Source organism: Panthera uncia, chromosome C2, assembly GCF_023721935.1.
Source record: "Panthera uncia isolate 11264 chromosome C2, Puncia_PCG_1.0, whole genome shotgun sequence".
NCBI classification, from domain to species: Eukaryota; Metazoa; Chordata; class Mammalia; order Carnivora; family Felidae; genus Panthera; species Panthera uncia.
This window is the reverse complement of record NC_064810.1, coordinates 80560277-80586131: the sequence shown is the minus strand read 5'-3', so window position 1 is coordinate 80586131 and position 25855 is coordinate 80560277. Positions and strand designations below refer to the sequence as shown.

The 25855-nt window shown below is 37.4% G+C and overlaps 1 protein-coding gene across 4 annotated transcripts in view; it reads left to right on the top strand.

Moving 5' to 3' along the window:
• Window positions 1-25855, top strand: part of VPS8 (VPS8 subunit of CORVET complex) — a 249831-nt gene that overhangs the window by 98734 nt on the left and 125242 nt on the right. For all 4 annotated transcript variants that reach the window (XM_049628447.1, XM_049628448.1, XM_049628449.1 and 1 more), the window contains 5 exons: window positions 4108-4150; window positions 5580-5652; window positions 5987-6106; window positions 19739-19810; window positions 25507-25626. In XM_049628447.1, coding sequence (XP_049484404.1) covers window positions 4108-4150; window positions 5580-5652; window positions 5987-6106; window positions 19739-19810; window positions 25507-25626 — 428 coding nt within the window. The remainder of the gene's footprint in view (window positions 1-4107; window positions 4151-5579; window positions 5653-5986; window positions 6107-19738; window positions 19811-25506; window positions 25627-25855) is intronic.

Here is a 25855-nt window from a genome sequence, read left to right as displayed (position 1 = left end):
TTGGATGCCTTTATTCCTTTGTGTTGTCTGAGTGCTGAGGCTAAGACTTCCAATACTATGTTAAACAACAGAAGTGAGAGTGGACATCCCTGTCACGTTCCTGATCTCAGGCGGAAAGCTCTCAGTTTTTCCCCATTGAGGAAGATACTAGCCGTGGGTATTTGGTATATGGCTTTTGTGATGTGAGGTATATTCCATCTCTTCTTACTTTGTTGAGGGTTTTTATCAAGAAAGGATGCTGTATTTTGTCAAATGCTTTTCTGCATCTATTGACAAGATCATATGGTTCTTATCCTTTCTTTTATTAATGTGGTGTATCACGTTGATTTGCAAATATTGAACCAGCCCCACAGCCCAGGAATAAATCCCACTTGATCATGGTGAGTAGTTCTTCTAATGTACTGTTGAGTTCAATTTGCTAGTATTTTATTGAGAATTTTTGCATTCATGTTCATCAGGGATATTGGCCTTGTGGTTGTCCTTTTTAGTGGGGTCTTTGGTTTTAGAATCAAGGTAATGCTGGCTTCATAGAATGAGTTTGGAAGTTTTCCTTCCATTTCCATTTTTTGGGAACAGATTGAGAAGAATAGGTATTAACTCTTCTTTAAATGTCTGGTAGAATTCCCCTGGGAAGGCATCTGGCCCAGGACTCTTGTTTATTGGGAGATTTTTTTTTTCTTTTTAAATCTTTATTCACTCACAGAGTGCGAGCAGGGGAGGAGCAAAGAGAGAAGGAGACACAGAATTTGAAGCAGGCTCCAGGCCCTGAGCTGGCAGCACAGAGCCTGACGCAGGGCTCGAACTCACAAACCATGAGATCATAACCTGAGCCAAAGTTGGACGCTCAACCAACTGAGCCACCCAGGTGCCCTGGGAGATTTTTGATTATTCATACAATTTGTTTGCTGTTATGGGTCTGTTCAAATTTTCTATTTCTTCCTCTTTCAGTTTTTGTGGTATGTGAGTTTCTGGGAATTTGTCCATTTCTTCCAGATTGCCCAGTTCATTGGCATATAATTTTTTTCATAGTATTCTTTTATAATTGTTTGTGTTTCTGTGGTGTTGGTTGTGATCACTCCTTTTTCATTTGTGATTTTATATATTTGGGTCTTTTTTCTTTCTGATAAGTCTGACTAGGGGTTTATCAATTTTGTTAATTCTTTCAAAGAACTAGCTCTTAGTTTCATTGATCTATGGGTTTTTTTTTTTTTTTATCATTTATTTCTGTTCTGCTCTTTATTATTTCCCTTCTTCTGCTGGTTTTAGGACTCTATTTGCTGTTCCTTTTCTAGCTCCCTTAGGTGTAAGGTTAGGTTGTATATTTGGGTCCTTTCTTGCTTCTTGAGATAGGTCTGAATTGCAGTATACTTCCCTCTTAGGACTGTCTTTGCTGCATCCCAAAAGTTTTGGACTGTTTTGTTTTCATTTTCATTTGCCTCCATGTATTTTTTTATTTCTTCTTCAATTCCCTGGTTAACCCATTCATTCATTAGTGTGATGTCCCTTTTTTTTTATTATGTATTTATTTATCTATCTATCTATCTATTTATTTATTTATTTATTTATTTATTTATTTATTTGAAAGAGATAGCAAGCCTCAGAGGGGCAGAGAGAGAGGGAGAGAAAAATACCAAGCAGGCTCCGTGCTGTTGGCTCAGAGCCCGACATGGTGTTTGAACTCACAAACTGTGAGATAGGGGTTGATGAAAAGGGAGAGATGAATAGGCTGAGCACAGAGGATTTACAAAAGTGAAACTATTCTGTACAACTGACAATAGTGTAATGGTGTTCATATGTCAGCATAAATTTGCCAAAACCCAAACATAGTATACACAACATTAAGAGTGAACCCTAAAGTAAACTATGGACTTCATGTGATGATGTGTCACTGTAGATTCATTGATTATAAGAAATATATTACTCTGGAGCAGATGTTGATAGTGGGGGAGATTGTGTGGTGTGGGGATAGGGGATATATGGGGAATATCTATACCTTTCTCTCATTTTTGCTGTGAACCTAGTGAAACGTCTCTAAAAAATGAAATTTATTAATTAAAAAAATTGGGATTGAAGCATATTATAGTTACTCATAATTTCAAGCAATTCAAGTTTATTTGCACTTATGACAACACAGATCTGGAGTACAGTAAAACCTTGGTTTGCGAGCATAATTTGTTCTGGAAACATACTTATATACCAAAGTGAATTTCCTCAGAAGAAATAGTGGAAACTCAGATGATTCATACCACAACCCAAAAATACTCATATAAAAATGATTATAATACTGTAATATAATACAAAATAATAAAGAAAATACAATATAGAAAGGAAAATAATTTAAACTGCACTTACCTTTGAAAACCTTCATGGCTGCTGTGAGGGAGATGAGAGAGGAGGGTTATTGTGCAGGACGACTTTCACTATCACTGATGGAATCACTGCTGTTTATTGCCTCAATGGAATCTTTTTTGTTTTGTGCAACTTTAACAAGGAGCCTATCCAGTGACGCTTTCTTTTGCCTCCTTTTGAGAATTTTGTGGAAATGTGACATTGCATTGTTGTTAAATAGATTCATTGCTCTCACTGCTACAGCCTTATTTGGGTAGTGCTTTTCTACAAAATTTTGCACTTTTCCCACATTTTATACATCTCCCTAATCTCATTTGAAGTGAGGGATTTCTCTGCCTTTTTCTCCTCCTTCTCTGCAGGTGAGATGCAGACACAGACTTCTTATAAAATCTTGCAATATCGGCCACTTGCATACCTCATTCATACTTGCTCGATGATTTCCTTCTTAACTTCCATTGTAATCATCTCCTTCTTACTGCCTTTCTTTTCAGCCTTTTTCTGCATGCAGGCCATTGTATATGCTCGCATGGATGTTGGCTACAGTACAGTATTAATAAACTCTTGGCATATACTATATTTAATGTAGCTGGCAGCAGAGGAAAGGGTCTATATCTGGAGGCAGCCTAATCTAGAATAAAGCAAAGCATTGCTAAGCTATTGTATGGAAAAACAAGGAACTGTCCATAGGTGCTTTGAAGTGACAAAAAATACACTAGTGCCAGTTGTGGGCACCTTCCACCGTTCTGAAAAATCACAGATTACTGCCAAACACCGTGGCCTGAGACCGAGCATCTGAGCAATGGTAGATGATCACCCACAATCCTGCAAGTGAAAGAGAGAAGAACCACTGGGTCAGTTGTGATCATGTGACATTCAGCATCTTGTACTACTCATATTGCAAGACATCACTCGTTTATCAAGTTAAAATTTATTAGAAATGTTTGCTTGTCTCATGGAACACTCACAGAACAAGTTACTCACAATGCAAGGCATTATTGTATTTAGAAAGGATTACTGATTAAGAGATGTACACTTGCTTACATTATGCTCACTATTCATATACCAAAAGTAGAAATTTCAGTTTATTATAACCAATCGCAAATTCCTATAATCTGCACACCAAGAATTACTGGTCACTTCACCCACTCTTGAGGCTCTTACTTTATTGTCTTGTTGCCCTTGACCCCTTTGCCTACACCTGATATAATTATATTTCTGATTTCTTTTAACCAAGAGATAGACTTATATTATCATGTGACAGAATCTTACTTTTTAGATGTAACTTAGAATAAAAAGGGTCCTAAAGATCATTTAATCTAAGTCTCTTATTTTAAACATTTGTGAACAGTGGCCTTCACAACCCTAGAGTACAGTGGGTGGTAAGAGTCCATATTACAGATGAGAAGACATTATTAGTCCTTAATATTACTTAATTGGTCATGACCTTTAACTCATCAACTAACTGCCTGCTCTACACTTTACCCTGGTCTCAAACTATTGGTTAAGCCAACAATATATGGTTCTCTACCCTCAGATGTATTCCTTCTTCTGTATGCTTCATTGACTCATTGGTTTTTTTTGTCTGTGAAAAGAATCTAATGGAAATTCTAAAAACAAGAATTAAGGTGGTTTTTTCTCTATGTATTCTTTAGGAAGATACTTAACTCAAATGCCAAGTTTTATTTTTTGTTTCCACATAAAGATTTTATTTCTGAAAAGGTTTTGAGAGAATTGCTGAAGATACTTTTTCTGTTTTAGATGAGCAAGTTGTTATGGGCAACAAGCTGCTTGTATATATTAGGTAAGAGATTTTTTTTAAATTTATCTACGTGTACTTTTTCTATAATCCCCCCCCCCGCCCCGTATTCTTAGAGGTACTGTCATGTCCTATGTGTATAGTGCTTTTCATGTTTCATTGCTTGTACAGTAGTGGTTTTCAACCATGGGTGATTTTGTCCCCCATTGGTACACCCTCCCTGCTCCCCCCCCCCCGCCCCGATCTTTGGCAATGTCTAGAGACATTTTTGCTTGTCACATTTGGGGCTGGGAGAGATATGCTGCTGGCATCTAATGGGTGGTGGCCAGCGATGTTGCCGAGTGCATAGGGTAGTCCATACAACGAAGAATTATCTCTGTCAAAGTATCAATAAGGCTGAGGTTGAGAAAGCCTGGTGGTAGAGTATTTTATTTTTAGCACTGGAAACTCTGTGGAATATGTGTTCTCTCTCTTTTTTATAAAAGGGCAAGAGATGTGTTTAGGTCATGAAAAAGTTAGTGACAGAGGTTAAGCTGTGAAATGTTTATCTCCTCTCCTTACTCCTCAAACAGAATTCTTTCCACAAACTATGGAGGCTCAGAATTATGTCCCAATAGAACTTTTGGACAGATAGCTGGCTGGCAGGCTGGCAGGGTGGAAGGTGGCAGAACCTGCCAAAGCATCATTTTAGCTCCTATCTAGTGCCAGAGTTAACTTTGAGACCTGTTTCACACTTGTTACATCGATTCTTTAGAAGAACATATGCAGCATCTCCCCAGTACTTTATTGTCTGTACTTTAAGTTTCTTAGAATATGCTGTCTCTAATCCAACATTCAAAATTGATGGCTAGTTCAAAGAAGTTTAAAATTTGTGCCTTTCCCCCCAGAATGAGGACATATTCAGAAGACGTCTTTATAGTTGAACCCGCAAGGCATAAACCATAAAGCATTAGCCATAAGGAAGGTCTGATTTGGAGGTAGAACTGTATAGTTAATTTCTCATCAGTTTCTCCTCTCCCTGAAGACTTGTTCTGTTGCAGACATTTTCCAGACCTTTGTTAGACTAGCTTGTTCCCTGTCTTTAATCACTGTTCTGAAGTTTGTGAGAACATTAGGCTTTTCACTGGTAAAACATAGCGTAATGGTGCCATTAGGTATTTTTCTGGTGCTGAGTATGAGACTTTCAGATAGTCTGTTCTCATTCCTTCCTGTCCACTTAGCGTGGCGTAGGTTTCTTTTAGGAAAAATAAGAAGAAATGAAAGTGCTTACTCTGTCACGGGATGTGTTTATTTCACCACCATCACTGTTGCTCCTATTTTCTGAACTGGCTCTCATCTTGATCAAGTTTGAACTTGACGTGACAAAAGCTGAGTGTGCTTAAACACCAAATGAGTATCTTGGGTTTGAGAAACAATGTGTTACCTGGAAGTTAGCCCATTACAAGTCACCAAGTCTGTTCTCCTTTTCTTCTAGCTGTTGTCTAGCAGGCCGAGCCTATCCCCTTGGTGACATCCCTGAAGATCTTGTTCCCTTGGTTAAAAACCAGGTTGGTGCTATTTCTACACCTCTTGTTAATATGTACTATATTATGATCCACACCTCTTGTTTTATGATCCACACCTCTTGTTAATATGTACTATAGATGAACTGTAATTGAAGGTTACACGTGAGTCAGGAGCTATCTGCTATGGTAGGAGAGAACCTACCCACCATCACTACAGCCAGTAATGATAGCGGAATCAGGTTAGAGAAGTTACAACATGGTGGCAATTTAAACTAAATTCCACCTGCCTTTATTTTGTCCAACTGGCAGTTGTTGCTTCAGCAAGATACTTTGTAAGGAGAGAAGATCGTCAACTTTTTTTTTTTTAAACTTGAAGGTTTTTGAATTTCTGATTCGCCTGCATTCAGCAGAAGCCTCCCCTGAGGAAGAAATCTACCCCTATGTTCGGACTTTGCTACATTTTGACACAAGAGAATTTCTAAATGTATTGGCACTGGTAAGAGATAATATGATTTTAAGATGTTTTTAGAGGAACCAGGGTAATAAATTTTTTTTAATGGAAAGAAAGATGTGTATATAGATACAGTTTTGATACCCCGACAGCGAGCAGTAAACATTTCAAAATGTTTAATTTTGTTGTGCCACCCATATTTTATAATTCTTTATCTCCCTTCCTTTCCCCCTCGTCCTTTTGTCCCTGCTTCTCCCCCCACTCCCCTGTGTCTCTCTGTCTCTTTCTAACACATCCTTATCAAAAAGCTAAAGCAGAATTAGATGTGTGGTACATTTTTGGTTTCATAAATTATATTATTTCATATACTGAATATGGAAGAAGGTTGAAGGACATGTAGTGGTGATGATAGTGGAAATAACTGGAATTTAAAAGGAATCTGGGAGCTTCGTGCTGAAAAAAAATCCTTATACATGTTAAATTAAAGATGGATTTGGGTGAGCCAGGTTGTCTATGAAAATGCCCCCAGGGGAATAATTATATAACACATAATATATCATTCCAATTAAATAGTATTGTAGTTGTTTTTTAAAAAGCTTTTGATGGTATGGATAGTGCTTATATTACAGTGGGTAGTGAAACAATAGACCCACCAATGTATAAAACACACAAATGTTGCATGTGCACAATATTTAGAGAAAAAAGACCAGAAGGAAATAAGACTTAAATATTATTAGTGATTGTGAGATGGGGCAAATTTCTCTAATGAGCATACAGTACATTTATGAATTGAATAACGTAATAAACTGTTAAATAAGAAGAAAGCCTATGAGAAAGTTAAGATTCCCAGTTATATTATTCTTTTAATTAGTTTATTTGAATATTTGGCTTCAGAAGTAGTAATTTTAATTGCATAGGAAGAAGGGAAAAGAAACTTAGAACTGGAAGTCAGATCTGATTGGTTTAAGAAACCTTGGGGCGCCTGGGTGGCTCAGTCGTTGAGTGTCCGACTTCGGCTCAGGTCATGATCTCACAGTTCGTGGGTCCGAGCCCCACGTCGGGCTCTGTGCTGACAGCTCAGAGCCTGGAGCCTGCTTCACATTCTGTGTCTCCCTCTCTCTCTGCCCCTTCCTTGCTCATGCTGTGTCTCTCTCTGTCTCGAGAATAAATAAACATTAAAAAAAATTAAAAAAGAACAACAACAAAGAAACCTTCAACAACCTTAGAGAACATAAGAATACTTGGTCTCTGGCATGTAGGAAAAAAGAAACAAAGTGATGAGGCAGGGGGGTACAGAAAAAGTAGTAGAGAGCAACAAAGAATTTTAATTAATTTTCCTTTTTTTTTTTTTTAAGGGCTCTGGTAGCATTTGGAATTGTGCTGATATCTGAATTGAGGATTGATTGATAGTAAGGTTGCAATACAATCTCATTTGCATAGCAAATATGAGCACCTAGTATGTCACATGTACTGTACTAACTGGGAGTGTACCCTTGGCTGACAAGATATAAAGCCTGCCTTTGTGGAGGAGAGCTTCTAGACTTTTAGATAAGTAATTATAGCAAAGTGTAGTGTGTGCCATTGGTGAAGTGCAGGATGCCATACACACACCTAAGAGAGGAATCTAATGGAAGGTTAAGGAAGGTTTCTTGTATGAAATGATGTTCATGTTGAGTCTCAAAGGATGGATAGAAATTAGGTTAGGATTAGGGAAAAGTATTCTAGGTAGAAGGACAGAATATATAAAAAGGCCTGGAAACAAGACAGAACAATGTATACTAAGGAATTGGAAAAAAAAAAAAAAAAATCCGTATGACCACATCTTGAAGTGTAAGGAAGCCTATAGTGAGAAACAAATCAAAAAGGTAGGAAGAGACTGAGTTTTTTAATCCATGGTGAGAAGTTTAGACTTCTACACTAGAGTAGTAGGTAGCCACCGAAACCTTTTAAGTAGAGGAATATCATGATTTGTAGTTTAGAAAAACTCCCCCTAACTGTTGTATGAAAATGGGTTGTAAAAAGACAACTTTGGAGGCAAGAAGATCTGTTAGCAAATTTTTGTAGTAATCTAAGTATAGTATAGAGGTGGCTTGAATTAAGGCTGTGATACCAGGGATAATAAGATGTGAAGGGATTTGAAAGATATTTTAGGAAGCAAATTGGCCTAAAACATAGGGCTTATTGTGCCACTGGGTGTGAAGGATAAGACAAATGGGAAGTGTCAAAGATTCCTAGATTTCTGACTTGGTTAATTGGATATATGGTGGTTTATTTATTCACTAGGGAATCAGAAGAGAAACTGGTTTCTCAGAAGATGAGGGGTAGGACGAGGTTGTGGTGAGCGATGGGGAAACATAGATATTAATTCTCTTTTGGACTTAATGAATTTGAAATGCTTGAAAGGCATGTGGAGGTTTTCTTACATGCTTGTATCATGTGTTGGCTGCATGCCCAAGTACCAGAGCTGGAGAAATTGACAAGACCTAGGATCTGAAATCCTGGACTCACTACCTATTTTGCCACGATTGATTCATCATCCAACTTTCCTAATTCAGTTAATATATCTTAATAAAAAACATTTTCAGGGGCTTGTAATTTATGTGACAGATTTTTAAATCCCATTTTACCACTTTTTTTTCACTTTGGAATATTTTTTAAAGTAAGGTTTTTAAATTTAGCTTCCTTGAGGTATAATTTATATAAAATATAGTATGGTTCATCCATTTCAAGAGAAGAGTTTTACAAATGCATACGGTCTTGTGACCACTCTTACAACTAATATGGAACATTTCCATCACATCCTAAATGCCAGCCCCTGGCAATTGCCAATTTGCTTTCTAATACTGAAATTCTGCCCTTGCCAGGATGTCATATAAATAGTATCATATGCTTTGTAGTTTTTTCGGGCTTCTTTCACTTAAAATAATGCTTTTGAGATTTATCAGTGCTGTTGCTTGTATTAATAGATTGGGCCTTTTTTTAATAAGTTTTTATTTAAATTCCAGTTAGTTAACATACAATATAATATTAGTTTCAGTTGTACAGTATCATGATTTAACATTTCCATACAATATTCAGTGCTCATCAGATGTGTACTCCTTAATCCCCATTACCTATTTAACCCATCCCCCCCACCTCCCCTCTGGTAACCATCAGTTTGTTCTCTGTAGTTAAGAGTCTCTTTCTTGGTTTGCCTCTCTCTTTTGTTTTCCCCTTTGCTCATTTGTTTTGTTTCTTAAATTCCACATGAGTGAAATCATATGGTATTTGTGTTTCTCTGACCGACTTAGTTCACTTACCATAGTACTAACTCCATCTGTGCCATTGCAAATGGCAAGATTTCATTCTTTTTTATGGCTGAGTAATATTCCATTGTGTGTGTGTGTGCGCGCGCGCGCACGTGCCGTATCTTCTTTTTTCTCTAATTTTTTTAAAGTTTATTAATTTTTGAGAGATGGAGAGAGGAGGAGGTATAAGTGGAGAGGGGCAGAGAGAGAAAGGGAGACACAGAATCCAAAGCAGTCTTTAGGTTCTCAACTGTCAACACAGAGCCCGATGCAAGGCCCGAACCCATAAACCTTGAGATCATGACGTGAGCCAAAGCCAGATGCTTAACTGACTAGCTACCCAGGCACCCCCACCATATCTTCTTTATCCATTCGTCAATCAGTGGACACTTGAGCTTTTTCCATAATTTGGCTATTATAGATAATGTGGTTATAAACATCAGAGTTCGTGTATCTCTTCAATTTATTTTTGTATTCCTTGGGTAAATACCCAGTAGTATGACTGATGAATCATGGGGTAGTTCTATTTTTAACTTTTTGAGGAACCTCTATATTGTTTTCCACAGTGGCTACATCAGCTTTCATTCCTACCAACAGTGCAAGAAGAAGGTTCCTCTTTCTTCATATCATCACCAACGCCTGTTGTTTCTGTATTGTTGATTTTAGCCATTGTGACAGGTGTGAAGTGAAATCTCATTGTAGTTTTGATTTGCATTTCCCTGATAATCAGTGATGTTGAGCATCTTTTCCATGTGTCTGTTAGCCATCTGTATGCCATCTTTTGGAAGAATGTTCAAGTCTTCTGTCCATTTTTTAATTGAATTACTCATTTTTAAGCTGTTGAGTCTTATAAGTTCTTTATATATTTTGGATAATAACCCTTTATCAAATATGTCATTTGTAAATATCTTCTCCCATTCCATAGGTTACCTTTTTAGTTTTGTTGATTGCTTCCTTTGCTGTTTTTATTTTAATATAGTTCTAGTAGTTTATTTTTGCTTGCCTCAGGAGATATATCTTGAAATAAGTTGCTATGGCTTATGTCACTGCCTATGTTCTTCTCTAAGATTTTTAGGGTTTCAGTTCTCACATTTAGGTTCCTAATCCATTTTGAATTTATTTTTGTGTTTGATGTAAGAAAATAGTCCAGTTTCATTCTTTCGCATGTAGCTGTTCATTTTTCCCAGCAGCATTTGTTGAAGACACTTTTTCCCATTGCATATTCTTGCCTGCTTTGTCAAAGATTAATTGACCATATAATTGTGAGTTCATTTCTGGGTTTTCTATTCTGTTGTATGGATCTTTGTTTCTGTTTTTGTGCCAGTACCATACTGCTTTGATTATTACAGCTTTGTAATAAAACTTGAAATCCAGAATTGTGATGCTCCCAACTTTGCTTTTCTTTTGTCAAGATTGCTTTGGGGGTGCCTGGGTGACTGAGTTGGTTAAGGGGCCGACTTCAGCTCAGGTCATGATCTCGTGGCTCATGAGTTCGAGCCCCATGTTGAGCTCTGTGCTGACAGCTCAGAGCCTGGAGCCTACTTTAGATTCTATGTCCCCTTCTGCTCTGTCACTCTGTCTCTCAAAAATAAATAAACATCAAAAAAAAAAAAAGTGCTTTAACTATTTGGAATCTTTTGTGGTTCCATACAAATTTTAGGATCATTTGTTGTAGCTCTGTGAAAAATGCTGTTGGTATTTTGATAAGGATTACATTAAATCTATAGATTGCTTTGGGTAGTGTAGATATTTTACAGTATTTGTTCTTCTAGTGCATGACATGGAATGTCTTTCTTTCTTTTTGTTTTTTTTAAAGTTTATTTATTTTGACAAAGAGAAAGCACGAGCAGGGGAGGGGCAGAGGGTGAGGGAGAGAGAGAATCCTAAGCAGACTCAGCACTGTCAGCATGGAGCCCTATGCAGGGCCAGAACTCAGGAACTGTGAGATCATGACCTGATGTGAATTTGGACACTTAACAGACTCAGCCACCCAGGTGCCCTTGGAATGTCTTTACATTTCTTTGTGTCATCTTCCATTTTTTTTCATCAGTGCTTTATAGTTTTTAGAGTACAGCTCTTTCACCTCTTTGCTTAGATTTATTCCTAGCTATCTTATTGTTTTTGGTGCAGTTGTAAGTGGGGTTGATTCCTTGATTTCTCTTTTTGCTGCTTCGTTATTGGTATATAGAAATGCACTAGATTTCTGTATGTTGATTTATATCCTGCAACTTTACTGAACTTGTTTATCAGTTCTAGCAGTTTTTTGGTTGAATCTTTAAGGTTTTCTATATATAGCATCATGTCATCTGCATATAGTGAAAGTTTTACTTCTTCGATGATTTCAATGCCTTTTATTTCTTTTTGTTTGATTGCTGTGGCTAGGATTTCCATTACTATGTTGAATAAAAGTGGTGAGAGTGGACATCCCTATCTTGTTCCTTACACTAGAGGAAAAGCTCTTAGTTTTTCCCCATTTAGGAGGATTTTAGCTATGGGTTTTTCATATATGGCCTGTGTTACGTTGAGGTGTGTTCCCTCTAAACCTACTTTGTTGAGGGTTTTATCATGAAAAATGGTATACTTTGTCAAATGTTTTTTCTTCATCTATTGAAAGGATCATATGGTTCTTATCCTTTCTTTTGTTAATGTGATGTATCACGTTGATTGGGAATATTGAACTACCCTTGCAACCCAGGAATAAATCCCACTTCACTATGGTGAATGCTTTTTTTTTTTTTTTTTTTAATATATTGTTGGATTTGGTTTGTTAATATTTCATTGAGAATTTTTGCATCTGTGTTCCTGAGGAATATTGGCCTCTAGTTCTCTTTATTTTTTTTTTTTATTTTATTTATTTTTTTTTTTTAATTTTTTTTTTTTAACGTTTATTTATTTTTGAGACAGAGACAGAGCATGAACGGGGGAGGGGCAGAGAGAGAGGGAGACACAGAATCGGAAACAGGCTCCAGGCTCTGAGCCATCAGCCCAGAGCCCAACGCGGGGCTCGAACTCACGGACAGCGAGATCGTGACCTGAGTTGAAGTCCGACGCTTAACCGACTGAGCCACCCAGGCGCCCCTATTTTTTATTTTTTTAACGTTTATTTATTTTTGAGACAGAGAGAGACAGAGCGTGAGCAGGGGAGGGGCAGAGGGAGAGGGAGGCACGGAATCTGAAGCAGGCTCCAGGCTCTGAGCTGTCAGTACAGATCCCGACGCGGGGCTCGAACTCACGGACCGTGAGATCATGACCTGAGCCGAAGTCGGACGCTTAACCGACTGAGCCACCCAGGCGCCCCTCTCTTTATGTTTTTTAAGTTAATTTATTATTTTGAAAGAGAGAGAGCAAGCAGATAGGGGAGGGCCAGAGAGAGGGAGAGAGACTCTCATGCAGGCTCTGTACTGTCAGTGTGAAGCCCAATGTGGGGCTTGAACTCATAAACCACGAGATCATGACCTGAGCCACAGTCAGAGGACACCATCTAAGCCACCCAGGCACCCCGTCTTTTTTTTTTTTTAAGTTTATTTATTCTAGTTATCTTTTTTAGTGGTGTATTTATCTGGTTTTGGTATAAGGGTAATGCTGGCCTCATAGAATAAATTTGGAAGTTTTTCTCTTTTTTCTTTTTTTTGTAATAGTTTGAGAAGAATAGATATTAACTCTTATTTAAGTGTTTGGTAGAACTTACCTGTGAAGCCATCTGGTCCCGGACTTTTCTTGTTTGGGAGTTTTTTGATTACTGTTTCAATTTCTTTGCTAGTTATTCATCTGTTCAAGTTTACTGCTTCCCATTTCAGTTTTGGTAGTTTATATGTTTCTGGGAATTTATCCATTTCTTCTAGGTTGTCCAATTTGTTGGCATATAGTTTTTCATAATCTCTCATAATTGTTTGTATTTCTGTGGTGTTGGTTGTTATTTCTCTACTCTCATTGTGATTTATTTATTTGGGTCCTTTTTGAGAAGACTGCCTAGGAGTTTATCAATTTTATTAATTTTTTCAAAAAACCAGCCCCTGGTTTCATTCAGCCCCTGTTCCATTTTTTAGTTTCTGTTTCATTTATTTCTGGTCTTATCTTTATTATTTCCTTCCTTTTACTGTTTTTGGATTTTGTTTGTTCTTTTCCTAGCTCCTTTAGTTGTAAGGCTAGGTTGTTTATTTGAGATATTTCTTGCTTCCTGAGGTAGGCCTGAATTGCTATAAAGTTTTGGACTCCTTTTGCTGTATCCCAAAGGTTTTGGACCATTGTGTTTTCATTTTCATTTGTGTCCATATATTTTTTTCATTTCTTCTTTGATTTCCTGGTTGAACATTCATTGTTTAGTAGCATGTTGTTTAACCCTCCTGTATTTGTGGTCTTTCCAAATGTTTTCTTATGGTTGACTTCTAGTTTTATAGTGTTGTGGTCAGAAAAGGTGCATGGTATGATTTTAATCTTTTTGCATTTGTTGAGGCCTGTTGTGTGACCTAATATGTGACCTATTCTAGAGAATGTTCCATGTGCACTTGAAAACAATGTGCATTCTGCTGTTTTAGGTTGGAATGTTCTGAATATATATTTAAGTCTATCTAATCCAGTATATCATTTAAACCCATTCTTTCCTTGTTGCTTTTCTGTTTAGATGATCTGTGCATTGATCTAAGTGGGTGGTAAAGTCCCCTACTATAATTGTATTATTATCAAGTAGTTCCTTTTTGTTTGTTACTAATTGTTTGATATATTTGGGTGCTACTTGTTTGCTGCATAAATATTTACAATTGTTATGTCGTCTTCTTGCTGGATTGTTCCCTTTATTATTATATATAATGCCCTTCTTTGTCTCTTGTTACAGTCTTTGTTTTAAAGTCCAGTTTGTCCAGTGTTAAATATTGCTACTCTTTCTTTTGGCATCCATTTGCATGATAAATATTTCTCCCATCTCCTTACTTTCAGTCTGAAGGTGTCTTTTTATCTAAAACGAGTCTCTTGTAGGCAACATGTAGATGGGTCTTGTTTCCTTATCCATTCTGACACCCTATGTCTTTTGACTGAAGTATTTAGCCCCTTACATTCAAAGTTATTCCTGATAGATATGTATTTATTTCCATCTTATCACTTACTTTGTGGTTGTTTTTGGAGATTTTCTCTGATCCTGTCTTGTCTTTCTCTTGAGTTTTGCTGATTTTCTTTAGTGATATATTTGGATTTCTCTTTGTTTGTTGCATGTTTATTAGTGGGTTTTGATATATGGTTACTATTAGGTTTGTATATAACCTCTTCTGCAAATAATAGTTCTTATTAAGTTGATGGTTGTTCAACTTTGTATCCATTCTCTTCCCTTTTGTGCACATTTTGGGTATATGTTATTATATTTTATATCCTTTTTCTTGTGTGAGTTGTTTGGCTGAATATTACAGAAATACTCATTTTTACTGCTTTGTGTTTTGTGCTTTTATACTGTCACTTTTGTCCTCTCCTTTCCGGTCAAAGAGTCCTCTTTACTATTTCTTGCAGGGCTGGTGTAGTGGTCACGAACTCCTTTAGTTTTTGTTTGTCTGTGAAGCTTTTATCTCTCCTTCTATTCCAAATGGTAGCCTTGCTGGATAGAGTATTTTTGGCTGCAGATTTTTCCCATTCAGCACTTTGAATATATCAAACCACTGCCTTCTGGCTTGCCAAGTTTTGTTGAAAAATCTCCAGATAGCCTTATGGATTTTCCCTTGTAAGGTAATGACTTCTTTTGTTGCTTTTAAGATTCTTTTCTTCATTGCTATATTTTAAAAGTTTAATTACAATATGTCTTGGTGTTGGCCTGATTTTGTTGATTTTGATGGGTGTTGTGTGTGCCTCCTGGGTCTAGATGTCTGTTTCCTTCCCTGGATTAGCAAAGTTTTCAGCTATTATTTCTTTAAATAAATTTTCTGACCTCTTTTCTCTCTCTTCCTCTAGGGCTCCTGTAACATGAATGTTGTTATATTTGATAGAGTCCCTGAGTTCCCTATGTCTGGTCTTAACATAATTCTTTCTCTCTTGTTCAGCTTCATTACTTTCTTTTACTTTTTCTCTGGGTCATTAATTGATTCTTCTCCTTTTCTAGCCTGCTTTTCATTGCATCAAGAATGTTTCTAATCTTGTTTGTTGCCCTCTTTGTCTCTGATTGATTCTTCTTTAACTCTTATCTTTGTGGTAAGGGTCTCACTGATGTCTTCTTTTCTCAAACCCAGTGAGTATCCTTGTGATTGTTGCTTTAAATTCTCTGTAAGTTATGTTACTTATGTCACTTTCACTTCAATCTCTGGCTGCGGCCTTATCGTATTCTTTTACTTAGGATAAATTTCTCTGTCTTTGCATTTTGTCTAAATCTCTGCCTTATGTGTGTTAGAAATGCTAGTTATGTGTCCTGCTCCTGAAAGTAATGGCCTTAAGGTCATGTAGTGCCCAGGACCTACCTAGTGCTTCAGGGAATGTCTCTAGTGTGTGCTTGTTTGCTCTGCTGTTGTTTTCTGGTTGCTCTGTCCTTCAGGCCAGTGGTCTCAGAAGCTCTCCTTGCCTGCCATAGACAATGTTTGGTCCTGGCCTGCATGTGGGGAGTTTTAACTGAGTGTGCTCTGATCTGCTTGTGGAGTGAGACCTGTCACCACCTCCACTGGAACTGAGGCCCTGCAAAAGTTTCTGGTCGGGAGATGTGGTATGGGCAGGGGGTTTGTGTTGGTTTTCTAAGGGGGGGCCCACTGTGCTGGAACTGATGCAGGCGTGACTGAGAAGGGCAGTTCCACCAGAGTACAGAGGGGGTGGGGCTTGTTGTAAGCAAGTTAGGCAGCCTGGTGTCAGAACTGCACTGCTTCCCACAGGTGGCTCTGTGTTTCTGCTGAGGGGCAAGAGAAGAAAATAGCACTAGCTAGCTCCTTTGTTTCCCAAAGAGGTGTGGTGTGTCCATGACTGCTGCCTCTCCAGGAAGAGTTCTGAGAAGAGCAAATAATGTACATCCCCTCCCCCCCCCCACCCCCCCCACCCCCTCACCCACCGCCATGTGCCTCACCCACTCTTGAGATTGCTGCTTTCACACTGTCTGCCCCCAAGTTGCTTGCTTACCTTCTCTCCAGGAGCCCCTCAGTGCCCTCCAGCTCTATCACAGCTAAGCCTGTGACCTTTAAAATTCCAGGCTTCCCACCCCCATCAACCTTCAGTTTGTTTTCAGTCTTTAAGAGTCTGGGGAGGGTGGGTGATGTGTATTGAGGAGGGCACCTTTTGGGATGAGCACTGGGTGTTGTATGGAAACCAATTTGACAATAAATTTCATATTAGAATAAATAAATAAAAATAAAATAAAAATAAAATTCCAGGCTTTAAGCCCTGCTGATTGCAAGAATTCGTGAAATTCAGCCCCTCTTGTTTTCCAAGCTAATGGCTTTGGAGAAACGTTCTCCTTGTGCTTTCCTCTGTGTGCTCCTTTCTCTCTCATTCTTCTCCAAGACTACGGCTCCCTCCCCTCCCAAGGAGCTGCTGTTTCTCTTCTAAACCATGTCTCCACACTTTCCACCATCTTCAGTGTGGCCTCTTTTCTCCCTTTAGTGGAGTTTGTTCAGTCAATCTTCAGGTCAATTTCTGAGGTATGTAGGATGATTTGATAGGTATCTAGTTGTATTTATGGGACTAGGTGAGTCTAGGATCCTTCTACTCTGCTGTCATATTCTCCTGAACCAGGTTGTTCCTTTTTAAGGCTGTGTAATTTTCCATTTTATGTGTGTACAGTTTGTTGATCTGTTCACCAGTAGATGGTTCTTGGTTCTTGTTTTGAACACCACTATTATGAACATTTACATATGGGTCTTTGTGTGGACATAAATTTCTTGAGTAAATACCAAAGACTAGAATTGCTGGGTCATTTGTTAAGTGTTTTATTTTACTTTGTAAGAAACTGACAGGCTGTTTTCTAAAGTGGTTCTACCATTTTACATTCCTGCTAGTAGTATAGGTATCAGTCTGTTCCTTCATCTCACCAACACTTGCTATAGTTTATTTTTTTAAATTGACCGTTCTAAAAGGTGTGTAGTGGTATCTCATTATGGTTTTAATTATATTTTCCTTTTACCTAATGTCAGTAAGCATCTTTTCATTAAAATATATTAGCAGAGAAGACATGTTTGTCATCTGTATATATTCTCTTTGGTGAAATATCTGTTCATATTTTTAAAAATTGTGTATTTTCTTGCTAGGTTTGAAAGTTCTTTACCAATTTGAAATACAAGTTCTTTGTCAGATTACATAAGCTTAGCAAATGTTTTCTCCCAGTCTAGTTTGTCTTTAAAGACTGATAGTTTTACTCTAAGATATCACTCAGAATTGACTTTTCTGGGTCATACCATGTATGCTATAGGCCTGTTCAATGTGTGGATTCAAGTCCTTTTATTTCAAGAAAGTCTTCTTGAATTACAGATTTAAATGCTTTTTCTACTTCATTATTTTGTTTCATCTTAAACTACAATTATTTGTATATTGTATTTTCTTTATCTTCTCTATTTGTCATCTTTTCTCTGATCTCTTTTACTTTTTTATTTAAATTTTATTAGTTCTCTTCATATATGCATTCGATTTCTCTTACTTTACTTGTGGTCATGTCTGTGCTTTTGGGTGGCTTGTAGGTCTTTGTGCTTCACAAACTGTCATTCTCCATTAGGACATGTTATTCCTCCAACAAGCATTGTATAATTGGAAGCATCTTCAATGGAGTGATAATGACAATGACATGCCATTTTAGTGGCAGCTGTAAACTACAACCAAAATATGTCATTATATATATCATAATATTCATACTAGAGTATATCACCACTTAATTATGTTTATACAAGTAAACTCTCAATATGTTTCAAAGCAGTGAATACATGCTGCCAAAAGGAAAATGGATAAGAAATTCTTTTCTTACTAGCTGCCACTGCTGTTGTTTTTAATATGTTAATTTCTCCATGATTTTTAGTTAAATAGCACTTGTAGCAGATAGTACCTTTTATTTGTACCTGCAGAGTGACATCTCATTTTGGCAGGCCGAGGTGGGGGTGGAGGTATGTGTTTGTATTAGTGTGTATCAGTGTGTTCATAAACCTGAAGATAGAACTGAGAGACTTTGTAGTTCATCTTTCTGTCTTCAGGCAGGGTAAAATTTAACCCACTTAAACGTTAAAATATGTTCTGTTTGAGTTTACAGACTGAGAGTTCCTGCAGTCTCCTTGGTAACTCATCTCAACTTTTCTCAACTAACTGGCAGCAAAGCAGTCTCGTTGAAGAAAGAGCTTTAAAAAAAGAAAAGATTTTATTTTTCTGTCATTAAGTAGACAGATGAGCATCATTTGTTTAAAGCACTTAGTGTGTGTCAAGAGAGGAGCAGGAAGGGCATACTCATCCAAAGTATTATTGCAGAAGTTGGGGAAATTTAGGGCCTACTTAAAGAACAGCAGTATTTTGGTTTGAATGTAACCATAATGTAGTCTTGAAAGTTCATGGCTTTAAAATTCCTTTTTTTAAATCTCTTGGGACACTATTTGGTCTATTTTATTGTTTCAGGAAAATAAGCACTAAATTACTGCTGTATTTCTAAGACCCACATGTGCTAAGTGAAAACCACAGGAAAGATCTTCAAGTCTTTCATCACTTTTATTATTCAATAAATACTTTTGTTTTAATTTTTTTGGTAGTGAAAACAATTTTAATTCCTTCATATATGCATTTTATAGGTACTAGGTATTTTCGGAATCCGATGCTGTCATTTACTTTGGTATATGTTTTGTTCTAAATATATCTGGCTCTACTTGTGCAAGGACATAAGAGTGCTGTACTTGGCGTGTTTTGAAAATGGGATACTTAGTCCTTATATGTAGGCTTGAGGATTTTAACATTGTGACAGTTTTACCATAATTAAAAAAAAAAATCTGTCATTGAACATCATTTTTTTTTAGTTTCAATGAAAATCATGAAAGTTATTTTTCATGCAAGTTAATAAACTGTACTTCAGTTATTATTTCTAAATAACATAAATGGAATGATGGCTGAGCATGTAACATGTATTTTCTCAAGCCCTTGTTCATAAATTTGCCTCTTACCCTTAGTGTTTCTTCTTTTTCATTGCCTGTAAACTTTGCCCTCCTTTCTGAAGTCACTCTTTGGTTGTATGATAGTTACTATATTTTTATACTTGTTATCTGGTTTTAAAGTCCTAGAATACCATGCAGTATTAAATGCTATAGCTCTCTGGCTAACTTACTAAAAACAACTTACTATTTAAAGGTATAGGAGGAAAAACCTGATGAGGAATGGTTATCTTATTTGGGATTTTACCTGCCTATTAGTAAGAAATTAATATCTTGTTTCCTTCAAATTTTACAAATAATAATTATTTTTAAAAATTTCTTCCTGTTAGACCTTTGAAGATTTTAAAAATGACAAGCAAGCTGTAGAATATCAACAACGAATTGTGGACATTTTGTTGAAAGTGAGTACTCAGAGAATAGATGTCTTTGTATTGATGTTTAAGAAAGTTGAATTGTTTTATAGCAAAAATAATCTTATTTCATAATCTTATTTAATAAAGCAGTATGTCCAAAGAAATTTTGTTGTGATGTCTTTGTCTTCCAAACCTGAGTGAAAAACTAATCATTAATTCAAAAAAAATTGTTACTGTATCTCAGCTGTAGACTTGCTACTAGGATACAGGGTACTGCCCTTGAGAGATGCATTTTGTGGTAATTACTATATTAATATGATTTTGTGAAATAATGGTGACTGACTTCAGAATGCTTTAAGAAAACAATTAATGTGAAGAATCTTCTTCTGTCTCAGACCAGCATCGCTGTGTTGCTGTAGTTTGACCGTGGCACTGAGATGGTGGTAACACTTCAGAATGATTAGAGGCACAGAGAAGATCATCTCAGTTTAAATCTAACTAAATTCAGTCCAAAGCTATTTTGAGATCCATGCTGTTGCTAATGAATGAATGCAGAGACAGATGCTTTTCCTTTCCATCTGCACAGTTTGAACCAGGCCAGTTTCTTGTAGTTGAAAGCTTAGAATTTTCATCCTGTTCATTTGGCTGTAGAATGGAGATTTCTTCCTCTTAGGGAGTTTTCAATTATTTTGGACAAGATACCAAAATGAAATGTTCTCTAATTGTGTATGACATTAATGCATTACATTTATAATAGTTCTTTATAATTTTCAAAGCACGTTTATATACATTATCTTAATTGAGCTATTTATTAACCTTGTAAGATAGGCAGTGATGAATATGAGAATAAGCTTGCTAAGCCCCCAAAGAATGCCAGTTTGATCCAGGTAGGTGGTATGGAGAGTTTTTACCTGGAGTTCCTAAATGGTCTCTCAATACCTAATCTTGTCTTCCTTTAATTTGTGATCTTGCCTTTCCTTTATTCTTCTCTGACTCCCTGTTGGATCAGTTGGAATTGAGTTCGGTTGTGAGAGAAAATACAAAATAACGATAGTTTAATTGTGATGGGAATTTATTTTTCTCCGTGGGAGTCTGCAGGTAGGCAACCTGATCTGGTAGAGTGGCTTCACAAACTCATTAGGGATGCAGATGCCTTCTGCTTTCACTGTTACTATTCTTAGTACATGGTTTCTGTCTTTTGGTCCAAAATATCTGCCTGGGTTCCAGCCATCACCTCTACATTCTAACCAGCCTGAATGCAGAAAGAGATGAAGAAAGGAGTTCCCTCTCTTTAAGAAAACTTTTTAGAAGTTGTGTACTACAATTCTGCTTATAACATGTTGATCAGAACTTAGATATATTGCTTCTCAGCTGCTAAGAGAGACTGAGAAATGTACTCTGTATTGTGGGTTACCATGTGTTTAGCCTAAAATGAGGAGTTCTGTTTCTAAGTTAGGAAGGAAGAACAGATGTTGGAGCACAAGTACTAGTTTCTGCCATACTCATCTAAAGCTGTTTAACATGACATCCAAGATCCTTCTATATTTTCTGGTCCTTGACTACTTCTCTGTAACTTTTCTCTCCTATCTCCACCACACCGCCTGCAACACACTCTCTATATTACAGACTTCTCAACTATATTAAGTTATTGCAATTCATGAGCTTTCTGTGTCATCTTTATGTCTTAAGTTCTTTGTGTAGTTTTCTTTTATCCCATCATGCCTTTCCTTCCCTTTCTCTGCCTGGCAGATTCCTAACCATTGTCCAAGGCATAACTCAAATATCATCCATGAGAAACTCTTTTAGAATCTAGAATCCTCTTCCGTATTTCCAGTTGGATTAGTTGCCCCTTCTCTGTGTTCATACAACACTTTATACTATACGCGGCACACTGTATGGTAATTGTTTACATCTATGTTTTCCTGCCTGGGACTGAGTTTCCTATAGATAGAGACTGTGAAGATTTTTTTTTTTTATGTGTATCCTTGTTTTAACGTGTCCAGCGCAATGGAAGCTAGAGATGTTCAAGGCATGTTTGCAAGTTTATTGAATTGGAATTTGAACTTAAAACTATACTAAGTTAGAGGAATGATCCAAATGAAGAGCCTGAAGCTCCATAAAGTACTTAAACTATTAGAGTTGGTGAATTGCTATCCTTGTATATTGTTTTGGTAGTATTTATCTTGTGTCAATGAAGAATGAACTTTTGAGAGTTTTTTTCTCATTTTTGATGAAAGAGTTGCACTGACAACTGTAGTACTGATGGAGCCAGTGAAAATAGGAATGTAGGCAGTGACCAGGGAACACTGGATGAACATTGCATGTAAGGTGATATGATGTGTGCTGAATGACTACAGACGTAGAAGTAAAAAGCTGTTAATTTGTGACTTTGTATAAGATTACTCAGAATTTTTGTAAGCATGGCCCCTGGAATAGGTAAGAAAGGAAACACAGAGAGGCCAGAATTTCGAGGAAGATAACCAGTTAGACGCTTGCTGAGGTGGCAAGGGAATTGGCTGAGAGTTAGAACTCTTTTCTCAGGAGTTATTTCCAGGATCATAAAATTAAGGAGTTCACACCCAGAAACCAGAAGAAAGGGCTAAATAAGCAGAGAGGAGCACTGGCTGGGCCCAAGAGTTGAGTCCCAGGAAAGCACCTGTACACTGAAAGGGAGTGATGATTGAGTATTTTAAAGCTGGAGAAAGCTCTTTGAATTATCTATTACCAATTAGAATTTAGATATACACATACACAGATTATAACTTGAAATATTCTCATACTCTGGTAATGCTGAATTATGCACTTGAACAAGCTGTGTTTGCTGGACTAAAGCAAGGAGAGTTAAAGAAAGGGATACACTGCTACCAAAGTAAAAGGAGGTAGGCCAAAAGCTGGGCCCCAAGGGAATGTTTTATAACAGGAGGAATCTTACATTTTATCTTTGAATGAGAGTGGGAGAGGGGACTTAGGACTTCCGATAGATGAGACAGTTTGTTGTTTAGCTAATTCAAAACAATGCCTGATCTTCCTTCTCTGTCTTCTGTATTCTCTTTCTTTGCTAATGCCATCATCGTCCTACCTGCCTGTCAGGCTCAAGGTCTGTCATTGTTTATTCCTCCTCTTTAAAAGCCACACATTTCCACACAGATAAATCCTTGTCCTGTTGCCTCTTTCCAGTGGCGTCTTTTGCACCTGTTCCTGCTTCTGTTTTCATGATCACTGCCCTAGTTCGGACCCCAATTATCCATTGGAGGAGAGACTCCATTGCAGTCATATGCATCTTGCTTGGGCTCCCTGCCTTTTAATTCTTCCTTGTGTTATTTCACTCTGTTCTCCAACTGGATAATTTTCCTAAGCCCAATCCTGATGATGATAAGCTCTCATGGTTGAACATGGTCAATAGAGCCCCAGTTTTTTTATGGAATAAACTCTAGATTCCTTAGAATGTATTCAAGCCCTCATCTTTTCAATCTAATATCTCCCTCCTCCTCTTGCATGTGGCTGCACTCTAAAGAAGTCCAGTTTCTTTGCACGCACTTGTATTTTCCAGTGTCCATGCTTTTGCTCACAGTCTTCTCTCTGGCGTGGGTTACTCTCTCTTCTCACATTCCCCTACTTTCCTCATTTCTTTTCAAATTCCTTCTCTCATTTTCCCTACTGTGCTTTTGTAGCCATTTGTTCCTTTATGACAATGTTAGTTGCATTGTACCTTTTATTTAAGATTTGTTACCTGTTTCACCTTGCGTTCTTGCTCATAATTTCCTTGAAGGTATTTGCTATACCATCTCACTCATAGGAGGTACTCAGGAGATGAGAGCTCACCTAAAGCAGAGGAACGATTATGGTTTGATAACTGTGTGTGATCATAAACAGCCTGTTATATGAAACCATCTGTTTAAGGAACTGCTTATAGACAGGGCAGAAGCCATTCACTTCACTGATTGCTGGGCTAGCTGACGTCTTTTTTGGGATGCCTTCACTCTCTAGTTATCTTACTTAAAAAAGTGTTTTTAGGGACGCCTGGGTGGCTCAGTTGGTTAAGCGTCTGACTTCAGCCCGGGTCATGATCTCACGGTCCGTGAGTTCGAGCCCCGCGTCGGGCTCTGAGCCTGATGCGTCGGGCTCTGGGCTGATGGCTCAGAGCCTGGAGCCTGCTTCCGATTCTGTGTCTCCCTCTCTCTCTGCCCCTCCCCCATTCATGCTCTGTCTCTCTCTGTCTCAAAAATAAATAAACATTAAAAAAAAATTAAAAAAAAAGTTTTTATTTAAGAATAATTGACATACAATACTGTACTAGTTTCAGATGTATAACATAGTGATTTCAGTATTTACATACATTATGAAATGGTCACCACAGTAAATCTAGTTACCATCTGTTACCATACAAAGCTGTTACAGTAGTATTGACTATATTCTCTATGCTGTACATTTCCTGTCTGTATCTTATTTGTTTTATAACTGGAAGTTTGTACCTCTTAATCCTCTTTACCTGTTTTATTCAACCCCCTTCCCCATTCCACCCCCCAGCAACCCTCAGTTAGTTCTGCATCTGTTTCTGTTTTGTTTTGTTCTTTAGATTTCACTTAATAAGTGAAATCATATGGTATTTGTCTTTCTCTGACTTATTTCACTTAGCATAGTGTCCATCCATGTTGTAACACATGGTTAAGATTTCATTCTTTTTTGTGGCTGAGTAATATTCTATTGTATATAAATACCACATCTTCTTTTTTTAAAAAAATTTTTAATGTTTATTTTTGAGAGAGAGCGCACGCATGTGCAGGCAAGCAAGGGAGGGGCAGAGAGGGAGTGAGACAGAGGATCCTAGCAGCTTCACCCTGTCAGCACAGAGCCCGATGTGGGGTTTGAACTCACGAACTGTGAGATTGTGACCTGGGCCAGAGTCGGATACTTAACCAACTGAGCCACTCAGGTGCCCCGTAAATACCACATCTTTATCCATTTATCTATCGATGGAATTTAAGTTGCTTCCATATCTTGGCTGTTATGAGTAATGTTGCAGTAAACAGGGATGCATATATCTTTTTGAATTAGTGTTTTTGTTTTCTTTAGATAAATACTTAGAAGTGGAATTTCTGGATCAATACTATTTTCAGTTTTTTGAGGGACCTCCATACTGTTTTCTATAGTGGCTGCACTGATTTACATTACCACCAACACTGCATGAGTCTTCCCTTTTCTCCACATCCTTGCTTACACTTGGATTATTTATCTTTTTGATACGTGCCATTCTGACAGGTGTGAGGTGATACCTCATGGTGGTTTTGATTTGTATTTTCCCGATGATGAGTGATGTTGGACATCTTTTCCTGTGCCTTCAAGTTACCTTAGTTTTAAACCCCAGAATGACTTTGCTCTCTCTGTGTTGGTAGGCAGCTTTTTGGTAGGTTTACTTTAATTTAAATTTAACTTCAGTAGGATTCTCTTTTAAGAATTCCAGAGGGAAACATGATTATTATTTCTTTGAAATCACCTCTCTTGCAATTCAGTTCTTATCCAAATTGTGCCTAGAAATATGCCAAAAATCATGAAAATGTTTTCCTTTCAGAATATGAATAGTGTTTGCTCCTTCTCTAAATGACATTGAACTCAATTGTTGCACAGCCTATAAAAGAATCTTTTCATGAGTCTCCAGTAATGAGGCTCCCTCTTCCCCTTCTAATGGTATAATTTTGTGTCAAACCAGATGATGTATTGAATAAATGGTCTCTTTTGCTCATTAGGTTATGGTGGAGAATTCAGATTTTACTCCTTCACAAGTAGGGTGTCTCTTTACGTTCCTTGCCCGGCAGCTTGCAAAGCCTGACAATACCTTGTTTGTAAACAGAACCCTTTTTGATCAGGTGAGTGTCTTTTAATGATGAGAGCTAGAATTGTTTTTATGCTGTTTGCTGTTCACAGAAAAGTTCACTGGAGTATATAGTTTCTTAATATAAATAAGAAACTAGATAAATGTCTTATCAGGTAGAAACCTGTTGAGGTTTTAATTTGGATTAAATTGGTTGTTTCTTTTAATGTTGTGCCTGTGTAGTATGACTTTTCTTAGTAACTTGGTATCATGGGGGGTATGGC